The sequence below is a fragment of the Thrips palmi genome, unplaced genomic scaffold (genome assembly GCF_012932325.1).
Source record: "Thrips palmi isolate BJ-2018 unplaced genomic scaffold, TpBJ-2018v1 HiC_scaffold_2, whole genome shotgun sequence".
NCBI lineage: Eukaryota > Metazoa > Arthropoda > Insecta > Thysanoptera > Thripidae > Thrips > Thrips palmi.
The window spans coordinates 12,288,857-12,301,012 of NW_023144629.1; the positions used below are offsets into that span (position 1 = coordinate 12,288,857).

General features: G+C 46.5%; 1 protein-coding gene across 2 annotated transcripts in view; it reads left to right on the plus strand.

The window, feature by feature from the left end:
- The first annotated feature begins 532 nt into the window (after positions 1-532).
- LOC117647140 (glucose dehydrogenase [FAD, quinone]-like) overlaps positions 533-12,156 on the plus strand; it is a 37,010-nt gene continuing 25,386 nt past the window's right edge. Inside the window, exons 1-3 of one of the 2 annotated variants that reach the window (XM_034388692.1) lie at positions 533-668; positions 11,168-11,320; positions 11,703-11,851. In XM_034388692.1, the coding sequence (XP_034244583.1) occupies positions 657-668; positions 11,168-11,320; positions 11,703-11,851 (314 nt within the window). In that variant the 5' untranslated portion in view covers positions 533-656. Of the gene's footprint in view, positions 669-801; positions 901-11,167; positions 11,321-11,702; positions 11,852-12,156 lie in introns of those variants that run through there. The other variant, XM_034388693.1, reaches the window with a different exon arrangement.

The window sequence follows — 12,156 nt, forward strand, 5'->3', positions numbered from 1 at the left end:
GAGCCCGTTAGGTTAGGTTAGGATTGGTTGGACCGTTTAGTTTGAGAATAAGATCTGTCACGAGTAGAGTAAGATCTGTCACGAGCCCGTTAGGTTAGGTTAGGATTGGTTAGACAATTTAGTTTTAGATTATTAGATAGCTTTCCGTCGATTCAAGGAGAAACCAACCATTGTCGAATCACAATCCTTCGCGCAAATGCATACTTCCTGGCTATCACCCCCCAAAAAGAAAAGAGGCCCATTTTCAACATAAACAAATCCTAATTTGCTACTGATGAAAATGCGTTTCCATCTCCAGCTAAATCCAGCTCAGCATCGAGGCCGAAGGCCTTCCCCTGGCTAGTATTTTGGCTTTTGAAGTCTTTTAAGGTTGGTAACATGCCTGCAAAAAAACAGGACGATCGTAGGGGAGGGGGTCGTGGCACAAAGTATCTTTTCTTAAACGGGACTACTCTATAACAGTTGTGCTTTGGGGGTGGGGGGACGAATGTTCGACGATTCTTTTGAAGCCTGACGTCCAAGTTTCACGAGCGCTTCCTCTTAGTGGACACGTTGTGTCGCACAGGTAATCACGAGTAGGATGGGTCGTGACCAACGGAATGGTAGGAATGACAACCAATACGGCCGAGTAGAGAGTCACTAGTCACCATCGAGTTATGGCAGAGAGTGTACGTATTCCTTCAAACAAATTTCATTTGTTCCTCTGGGGGGCAGTGGCTTCTTTCTTTTTCTAAATGTAGATGTTTTGGGTTTTGACGCTTCACTTTCAGGCTCATATGAACTTTTTTCTCTTGCTTTAAGAGGTTTTCGAGCACACGTGTGAACTTTTTTCTTTCACTGAATTACTACCGTCAACGGAGGTAACTTGGGACACTTTTTCACGTTTTTTGAACGCCAGAGGTAAGATTTTCAACCTAGACCATTGGATCCTATCTATGTTAAAGCAGTGGCGAAGCGGAAAAAGGGGATAAGTCGACTTATCCCGAAATGGGGTTTTCACGACCATCCGAAAGAGCGTGATCCTGCGCATCGTTTGCAATAGTCTGTTCGATTCTAGTGATTACAGTTTGGGCTCACAAGCCAATTGAAAAAGGGGATAAGTGGAGTTATCTTGTAGAGCAATAACCCACTTGGGAGGTATGTCGACTTAACAGCATGGATTGAGAGGCCCTGTAGTTAAGTCGACTTATCTCGTTTTTCCGCACTGACTGCATGGAGACATGTCGACTTAACTCCTTTGGACGACATAAAAAGCGGCAAAGGGGGATAAGTCGAATGACACAACCTCAGGAAAGTGAAAAAAGCACGTCCCTGTACCAAATTTGATACTTTTAATAAGCTTTTTAGATTCCTACGTCATGCAAATCACTATAGAACGGTTGATTTTGTCAAAATGTTGTCGTTTTTGTAGATATAGCAAGATTCTGACTTATCTCGTTTGGACGCGGCTGTCCAAACGAGACAAGTCTACTTGTCTCATTACACATTTACACCCTCCACGAGTTAAATCGACTTATCTCTCAGTACCTGAGAGCACTTGGCGCTATGTTTACTTACTGCATACTTAAGCGCTGTGCGGGTTAAGTCAATTTAACTCTTTCGAGCTAAACTCCCTAGAACAATGTCGACTTGTTATCTATCGTTGGCACAGACGGACGCTCCTGTCATGCAAGAGAGGGACGTCGTCCGATTCTGGCTCTAAATCCAAGGGACCGGCTTCGATTCCCGGCAGAAACAGTTTTTTTTTCTTTCGTTGTAAACATTCATCTGTGGCCTTGCAAACTTTATTCCGTGCGACAATGAGGCGTACCGAACGATTTGGTGACGATTGCTAATGGCAATTGCCGAAGCAAGCTGGTCGGTGGCTAAACCGTTCCCGCGGTACGATTCGGGTTCGGTCGATGCAAGACTCATGCTCATACCAACAAATTCATTCCTAGGAAGAAGATAGGAAAATAGTTTCGATTCTTGAAAATGGCCGATGAGGTATCTTGTAGAACGAAAACGGAGGTTTAGAGTTTGAAAGTAGCGTAAAGAGGACGCGTTCGTTTTTTTAATGGCGGTTCGGTGGTTTCAACCGACTCGGCTAGCTGTGTCTCTGCCCCTGCTCATAGAGCTCATTTAGAAAATTACATTTTGTTTGTCAGCAAATTATGTGGCTTCTGCAGTCCCTACCGAGCCCCGTGTTAGGGGCGTTCTACTTTACCCACACAGTAAAAACGGAACCTGATTTTCCCAGGAAGTCTCTGGAAATCGCTTATGTCTTCACCATTGGCTTCCTGGGAAAACCAGGTTCCGTTGTTACCGTGCAGCAGCCAGGCGCGGACGGAACGCGACACCAAGTGCAGAATAAGCAGATGTCGAGGGCCGAGTGCGGGCGCTGGCCAATAAAAGGGTCTGTCGGTGGTTTGGTCAGGACTTTCTGTATACCACAATTTCGTTCAGTTCACGGTCACAATCTGCGGTCATCGCTGGATTCAAAATGGGTTGTACACGTCGGGTCATTTCTAGTGAATTCTGAACCCACGACACATTAAACACTTAAACTCTGCTGAATTTTACACAAATAGTGTCACAATTTCCCAATTCTGCGTTAATTTCCGATAAAAAAATGGAAAAATCATGTAGTTTTTCCTAAACTTTAGCAAAGAGATCTCCGTAAAGGAAAACTCTGGGCTTTCTCCGAAGAGTTTCGTAATTTGGAACCAGAATGCCTGCTTCTCTGTCAGGAGATCACGAAAAAAAAGTTTGCAACCAATTAAAAAATGAGGGCAAGGTGAATCTCTATTTAATTCAGCTCAGTTTTCATGAGGGATACCTGGATCTCGAGGACCCAAAGGAGCTCGAAAGACATTGTCCCTTCTCGCCATTTCAGACCGAAGAATGCTTCGGCGAAGCCCTCTTTCAAATTTCTGAGAAAAGACGTGCATTTTAATTCCCATCAGGAACGAAGTAATGCTCCGAGGAACATTTGTTCAAGCCCTGAAAAAATCTCTCCGAAAAAAAGGTTGATAATAAATGGAGTCTCCATGAACGTGATTGTAGAGTTTTTCTCCATAAAATTTCGGAGCTAATTTCTAACAGTGTAGAAATGTGCGGTCAAATCTTCACCGCTGTTGCAGTACTTTTAGGACTCCGCAGGTTGAGCCTCACCACGGATTTTTGGCCGGGGGAAATAAGGGACCGGTCCCCAGTGGCCGCGTCCCCCTCACCACTCCACCCGCCCTGCTTCGCCCGGCCTTCCTGTCGGCGCTCTCGGTGCATGTCCGCGTGACACTGGTGTGTCGGGCTGTCCTCCGATTCATTCTGCCCAGCTCAGCGTTTCGCGCCCCGAGGCCTGCTTGCCGGCTGGCTTGGGCTGCTGGCCGTGAGTAGCCGAGGCGCGCGGCGCGTGCCGCAGAGTTGGCGTCGCTGACCGCGCGCATCGCGGAGAGGAGGCCAAAGTGAGCCTTGCCGAGCGCGCTCGAAGGAGCGCGCCGCCTCGGGAGGCGATGTAGACCGATACGTAAATTTTGTTTTCTCGCAAACGCCTTGACCAAAAATTCTGAAACTTTGCACGTGCCTTCCTAAAGAGTCATCCTCGCCTACGGTCGGGTCAGATTTTCTCCGGAAAATTTGATGCGTTAAATTTCTAGCTTTGAAATTTTGAATGAAGTTAAGCCGCATTCAGAGCGGCTGTGCGCAAGGTATGGAAATTTGGCGACCGCCGCCCTTTAGGTAATCTTGTTCTGTATACAGAACGCGTTATAACGCGTCTCCAATATTCACGTCGATGCCTGTAACGATGCGCCGTAATTTTACCGAACCGTGAACCTCAACATCCAGAGGTCTGCCCGCCTGCTGGCCTGAACCGTGGGATCGGCCCCCCGGTGCTCCCGTCCCCCGCGCCACTCCACCTCCACGCTCCGCCCGGCCTGGCCGTCCTGACGGCGCTCTCGGTGCGTGTCTGCGTGTCGCCAGTGCCAAACTGTCTTCCGATTCATACCGCACCGCTCAGCATTTCGCGTCCCGTCCCCTGGCCAGGGCTGCGGCTGGACGAAGGCGCGAGGCGTATGCCGGAGGAAAAACCAGGTGCATCGCAGTGTCAGACTTGATGATGCACTTTGCTCGGGGTTCCCACCAGTTCACCTGGCGGTCGTCAACGGAATTAACAAAACTTAATAAATGTAATAAGCGTTCACATCAGGTGTACAAATTCTTTGAAGTTATTACCAGGGCCAAAGAAAGGACCTAATCATGCACGTTTGTTCTACCTGCTTGTCGCGCCTGTTTCTCTCCGTTTGTCTCCTCTCCGTCTCCGTTCTTCCTGCCCTGCCTCCGTGCCTGTTCCTCTTTACTCCCTCTTCAGGGCCTGCGCGGCAACCCTTTGAGTCTCGCGTGTCGCGATACGGCCGTCACAACACTCAGTCAGGGGACGCGTCATCAAGCACGCGGTGGAAAACGCGCCACGGCTGTGGCTTCCGCGCCCGCCAGGTTTTCACGTCTTAGTTTTAAAAAAATTAAAAAAATAAATTTTTAACGCGGTGACTGCCCGAGGCAAATAGAGGTAGGCGCTTGAACAAAATTTCTCTGTTGAGCTGTAATCAACTGTATTGAACATTAATAACTTGACTAGAAGCCACCTTGTTACCACCTAAATAAAATTCTCGTTTTGGTCTTCCATTCGGTACGCGCTTCCACCATACGCGCGGCCGGCAGCCGTGGCCCCGCAGGCCCGGCAAGCTGGTCTCGAGACGCGAAATGCTGAGCGGTGCGGTATGAATCGGAAGACAGTTTGACACACTGGCGACACGCAGACACGCACCGAGAGCGCCGTCGACGGCCAGGCGAAGCGCGGCGGGTGGAGTGGCGAGGGGGACGCGGCCACTGGGGACCGGTCCCTTAGTTCCCCCGGCCAGGCCAGCAGGCGGGGAGACCTCTGCCTTCAGCAGGCGGTCCTCGCCGAAATCAACAACATTCGATGGCAATGAAATTTGTTCAAATTGGTGTAACAGTCTATTTTTTACAAAGTTTAAACTAACACAAAGGGCAAAGTAAAACCCAAAACTATCATAAATTAAATAAAACATAATTACATGGCTCCAGACCCATACCAGATAGACGACCTAGAGACTCTCGACCCGGTCTCCCCGCCTGCTGGCCAGTCGGACAAACTGGTGACACTCAGACACGCACCGAGCAGGCCGGCCGGGCGGGAGAGCGCGGCGCGCGGCGGGCTTATCTCGCAGTGTCAAATTACGGCGCACGGCTGCTACCGCGACAGAACGCTGCGCCGAGTCCCCCCGCCCCAGTACCGGCAACAACTTTTTAAAGAGTACTATATTTCTATTTTTAAATGTGATTGGCCATCTGCGCAGCCTTGTGGTGTAAGAAGGAAATTGATACTAAACACAAGGCTTGCGTGCCCCAGAAAATACACATACTTCTAAGTCAGTTGATTGAATGCATATGTCTGCAGGTTACACTGCCATCCCAGTAGTAAGTTTACTTGCCACGGATTTGGCAAGCCGTTTTGAGTGCAAAAAATTGGCAAACTTGGCCCGGAAATACTCCCCAGCCCGGAATTACTCCTCAGCTTGCCAAAATTTGGCAAGCTTATGACGAGTGCCGACCAAAGCTTGCCAAATTTTGGCATTCAAAACGGCTTGCCAAATTTGTGGCAAGCAAACTTACCACTGGCTTTGCAGTGTCTTTGCAATATCTAAATATAAGGCATGTTCAATAATGCATTATGTTAGACAATTTAATTTTAAAAAATGTGTCACGTTAAGCTTGTTTTTTCCTTCTTTTTGGCAGGTGAGCTGTCACTCTTTCGAATTGCAGTACTTAGAATTATTTTAATAAACACACGGTAATCTTTGACTAAAATTGAGGAGCATTGTTTTCCTCTAACGAATTGCTTCTAGTTCCTCGTACCCAAAACACACGCGACTTATCTCCTAATCTTTTAAACAATTTTATTTGCTAAAGGGGACAAATCGACATAACCCCAACGGGGAAAAACACCCGAGAGATAAGTCAACTTAGCTCATAGAGTGCATGAATGTAAAAGGGACAAGTCGACATGTCCCTAAAAACCTTAAGCTTCAGAGAGTTAAGTCGACTTAACTCTTTCAGCGCGTGAATGCGCAGAGGATAAGTCGACATAGCTCCAAGTGCTCTCAGGTCCGGAAAGATAAGTCGAAATAACTCGTAGGGTGCGTGAGTGGGCAGTGGGACAAATCGACTTGTCTCGTTTTGACAGGCGCGACCAAACGAGATAAGTCAGAGTCTTGACATATCTACAAAACCATTAACGCTTTGTTGAAATGACTTTTTCTATGTTGATCAGCATTGCAAAGCGAACAAGATGGCGCACCCGAAGTATAGAATATTATACGGGAACATGTTTTTCGCCTCTCCTGAAAAATCGTGTTTTTCGACTTATCCCCTTTTTCCGCTTCGCCACTGAAAGTTTGACCCTTTTCCCATGATTTCATGCTGGTCTGGTTCATTTGCCTCGATTATATAGTTTACAAGCGGGCTCGAAAGAGTATCCCAAGTTATCCCATGACCGGGGGTAACTTGGGACAGGAGGTAATTACCTACATTCCCATGCATCTATTGATGTTCATAGATGTAATAAATTTTAGTCACAACATGAAGACCAAGAATTCAGGCCTAGGAACTCGTGTGGGACCGATGTTAGACTTTATCTAGGACTCTACGAGGAACTCTCTTTTTTTCGGGTATTTTCCAGGCATTATCTGAAAAGTTCCAAGTATGGATCACCAGAAGACAAAACTGCAGAGCAAGGCATCTCTTTCCATCATCAGAGTAACATCCGAAGTTAAGGTTATCCGAAGTTAAGGTTATGTCAGAGACCGGGTCAGACAACTCCTAAGAGGCTAGGACTGCTGGAAACATAAGAAAAAGACTGTCCCAAGTTACCCCGTAAAATTTCGAGTTTTGATAAATTGAAGTCTGGACCGAAGATGGGAAAACTGAAATCAAGGCCCTTTTGCGACTGTTATTGTGTATAATACATGTATTATCTCTCAACCCGGGAGAGACTACTCGGCCAAATCTGCCTTTCACTCCTTGCACCAGGGTCAACTTGTATGTTTGACCTATTTTGTCAAAAACCCTATTATGAAGTTTCCCGTTTCTCATTGGCTGAGCGATAGCGAAGCCTGTTACTCCAGTGGGGTTGAAAAGTTTTGTCTGTCTGTCTGTCTGTCGGTCTGTCTGTCGGTCTGTCTGTCCGCACTACTCCTCCTGAACGGCTCGGCCGATCTCGGTGAGATTTTGCACACTTCTTGGGTATGTCCTTGGCTCAGCACACGCGAAATTTCACCATCCTAGCTCAACTGGTTCAGTTTTTATAGGCGAAAAACACCTAAAAAACGGCGAAAAATAGTCATTTCTGCAGATAGACCACTTCTGTCTTGGATAAAGGGAGGTCCCGCCCCCCAGCCTCGACAAGTTAAAAAGTGACAAGGGTCAAGATCGTGTTATCTGTACATAAAACAACTCTATTTAGAATGTAGGGGGTTCTGGGGGGCGGAGCCCCCCAGCATTCAACAAGTTAAAAAATAACCGACAAGGTAGGTTTACGCCAGACCGCGTCTTGTCGTAACAGGCTTCGCGATGTCTCGCTGCCTGTTCCTCCAATCCACGCCTGGCGTACCTACCTTGGCCTGCGGCGCTAGCCTGCCTGCGGCAGGCAATGGCTTGTCCATTGTCGGTTATTTTTAGGGGTTCCGACGAAGGAGGACCCCTATTGCCCGGGACGGCTCAGATTTTTTCTTCCGCCGACGCAAATCTAAAAATGGTTCCCGCCAAATTACTCCTTATCATAAAAAAATGAAAATTGCTGAAAATTTCGAAAATTTATCGTAAGAATTTAACGTAAACGACAAAAACATAAATTTGCAATAATGAAGCACCCTTATCCCTTCACATTTTCCAGAAACGTTTCAAAGACAAAATGTGCTACTCCCCAAAACTAAGCATCCTGCCTCATCAAAGTGACAAAAAGTCATGTCTGTTCTGACAAAATAGTGAAAACATGAAAAAAAGTCACCATGGCAACGACACGATGTCATCGTACCAACTGTCAAAATTTAAAGTCGCCGATAAAAAGAAATCAAAGGGCGTGAAATTCGAAAATGCCAATACTAACGCATTGCACGGTGTCCCGACATTGGAACATCTTTGAAGTCTGTCAGTAAAAAGTTCGTAGCAAAAAAGACGCAATAAATTAATTGTCGGGGGTTGGCAACAATTTTCTCGGCGTCTGCGCCCTTTCGAAAATCGCGAGGCTGAAAAAACGAGTAGTCGCGCATTGAAACTGCCCCTCCATTGTTGCTGAGGTTGAATTGTTTGGCTTGCTTTTAAAGGTTGCGGTTCTCTTGTGATGTTTTCCTCAATTCTGTAACCAGCACGACGTTGGTTTGACGAACTTTATAAACTCGGGAGAGGTGGTTTCGAAACGCGGATGACTTTAGTTTGACGAACATGAGCCCTGTAAATCGCGAGATCGCGAGATGGACTGAGATGGTCATTGTGTTAACTGAATCAGGTTTGGGGATGTAAAAATGCCGGTAGGATTCAAAGTTACGTAAATAACGGTAAAATTAACGTAATTAACGTTTAGACGACAGACTTCAAATTTATTTCCACAACCGGAACACCGTGCAATGCGTTAGCATTGGAATTTTTTAACTTGTTGAATGCTGGGGGGCTCCGCCCCCCAGACCCCCCTACATTGTAAATAGAGTTGTTTTATCTACAGATAACACGATCTTGACCCTTGTCACTTTTTAACTTGTCGAGGCTGGGGGGCTCCGCCCTCCAGACCCCCCTTTCTCCAAGACAGAAGTGGTCTCTCTGCAGAAATCTCTATTTTTCGCCGTTTTTTAGGTGTTTTTCGGCTATAAAAACTGAACCAGTTGAGCTAGGATGGTGAAATTTCGCGTGTGCCGAGCCAAGGACATACCCAAGAAGTGTGCAAAATCTCACCGAGATCGGCCGAGCCGTTCAGGAGGAGTAGTGCGGACACACAGACAGACAGACGGACAGACAGACAGACAGACAGACAGACAGGAAAAACTTTTCAACCCCACTGGAGTAACAGGCTTCGCTATCGCTCAGCCAACAACGGACAAGCCATTGCCTGCCGCAGGCAGGCTAGCGCCGCAGGCCAAGGTAGGTACGCCAGGCGTGGATTGGAGGAACAGGCAGCGAGACATCGCGAAGCCTGTTACGACAAGACGCGGTCTGGCGTAAACCTACCTTGTATACTAATTGTGAGGCTATGCGGCTTTTTCACCTTTCCGCGCGTGCCCTGAGGCCTCTGAAACAAAATCCTGCCGGGGGTTTGACGCCAGGAACCCCCGTCGCTGAATGGCAGCACCAACAAGGTGTACAGGGCAGACTGTCCCAAGTTACCCCCGGTGTCCCAAGTTACCCCCGATGACGGTATGTGCTTCTTTGCGCACAAGCTTTGCACGCCGAGCATGCGTTTCGATATACACCAATTTTGTGCACAGCAACGCACACTTTCGTGCTCAGTTGCGCACAAATTCGTGCATTTCAAAACGCCTGCTCGATTTTGAGCGAAGCTCATACTCAAAAAAGCAGATAGTAATTTAGAGTGAACGATGCACAGTTATGCTCTACAAATCAAAGAGTGTACATGGTACGCTCTTACTGGAGCATGCCTGCAAGCACGCTCTAACTAGCGCCCCCAGACCCCCCCTTCATTCAAGGTAGAGTTGCTTCATCTACAGATAACATGATCTTGACCCTCGTAACCTTCGAACTTATCGAGGCTGGGGGGCTTCGCCATCAGACCCCCCCTTCTTCAAGACAGAAGGCATCCTGCCTGCAGAAAACCAAATTTTTCGCCGTGTTTTAAGTGTTTTTCGGCTATAAAAACTGAACCAGTTGAGCTACGATGTTGAGATTTCGCGTGTGCCGAGCCAAGGACATGCCTAAAGAGTGTGCAAAATCTCACCGAGATCGGCCGAGCCGTTCAGGAGGAGTAGTGCGGACAGACACACACACAGACAGACAGACAGAAAAAACTTTTCAACCCCACACTGTTAAAAGAAACTGTAGGAAAACAGCACATTTACCAACGAGTGATTTGCTTTTAAGCAGCACGTGTCATCGGAACTTAAAACAGCACAAATGCTGTTAGGAAACAGCAAGTTTCATCATTGTAGAAAACAACAAATATAGTGTTATTGAACGATTTCCAATGCTGGAAAACAGAACATCTTGTTTGTAAAATTAATGATATATGCTGTTTTGGAACGGTATTCTGTCATTTAAAAACAACACCATTCAATTGAAGATTTGCCGGAGCATTTTGCAGCTCACGGCTCAAATCAAACTCCAACTATGTCAAAATAAATTCTGTTGTTTCTGAACAGCATTTGTGTTGTAAAGTTTTTTAGCAACACTTCCAATTTTTAAACAGCGGTGAACTGTCCAAGAACTGCACGAACTGTTACAAAACAAATGTCTTGTTTGAGCCGTCAGGAAACTCCTATTTCCTTTTTGTGAATAACAGAGAGACCGCGTTGAAGAACAGTGCTGTTTGTAAACAGAAAAGAGCGTTTCTGAATGACTGCTAGTATTGGATAAGACTATTAGGACCCTCGACATTTTTTTTTGTAAATGTATAACAACTCTTTTGTTTGAAAACAGAAAAGTGTTGTTTATGAACAGGTTGGTGCCATTTGGAAATGGTAATTCTGTTACACAACAACTTATTGTCAGAGGTCAGATACAGAGAGCCATCATCCCTTTTTACAACACTGCTGTTGGATAACGACTCAGTGTCCAACAATATGCCGTTCTTCTACAACAAGTGTTGCTAAAAAACTTAACAGGATATATGCTGTTAATTAACAGCATCTTTTCTATCAGTGCACTGGAGTAACAGGCTTCGCTATCGCTCAGCCAAAAAGTGTCGAGATCATGTAGAAAATAAAAAGTCCATTGCAAACAACCGGTTGTTTGTATCACGAACCCTTGCATACACTTCGTATTGTTGCAAGCCATGGGTTCGTAATACAATGGAGCCAAACTCTTTGAAAGCTGCAAACCGAATGGCTTGCAAAGCGAACACATGCTTCGCAAGGTGCTGAGAGTGGTGACAAGTAATTTTCTGCAGATGTGGTTAGAACCAATCGCCTCTGCGGCGGCGTGGCCCGCCTCAGCTCAGTGCTCGGCTGCCTCCATCTTCGCGACTCTGGTCGCGGCCATCGTTGCCAAGGGCCTCAAGGCGGCGCAACTGAAGGCCGCCGCGACCCGGGACGCAGTGCAGGTGAGTGCGCGTGCCGCCGCGCAAGTCACGTCACAAACCAAACGTGCTGTACAAATATCGCTGAAAATGTATCGGCGTGGCGTGACTTCGTGCCGTTTCAGCACAGTGAAAACTCTACGAAGAATCGCTTTCGTACTAAGAAAATGATGGCATTGCGAAATCTACGTAGAAATGCTTCGTATTGTGATGCAAAATCCATCGTAAAACGAAACATGTCTTCATAGGGCGAAGCAATTGAACAATGCCTTCATTTTCCTCGTATACAGAGAAAATTTTAGAAAAACTTTTAAGGCTTCGCCAGTTTGCGCGCTCTCCCCGTCTGTCTCTCCACCCAACCGATTAATTGCAATCTAGAAACAGGGAATGTTTTTGACCCTCGCAGAAAGACTATGACTTCATCGTGATTGGTGCCGGCAGTGCGGGGTGCGTCGTTGCGAACCGCCTCAGCGAAGAAAAGAAATGGAAAGTTCTGCTGCTAGAAGCTGGGCCCGAAGAAACGGACTTGAACATGGTGCCGGCAATGGCAAGCAGGTAAAATCAACTGGAAAAGTGACAAAAGTTAAAGTACATTATTGGTCGTCAAGGATAAACATTTACACTCTCAGCACGTTACTGACCTTTTACTCGTTAAGTACATATTCGTTTATGCAAGGATAATACTTAATGTTTTCTAATGAAGTATTGCTACTTCCTTTAGTAAAAATATTTCTAAATTCAAATTGTCAGTACATTATTTAATTTTTCTTAAGTCGTGGGGTCCTATTGAAATGATCTCATCTGGACGATCCCCTAACGAGAATCTTATCTCAAACGCAAGCGGATTTCACTCAGTTTCA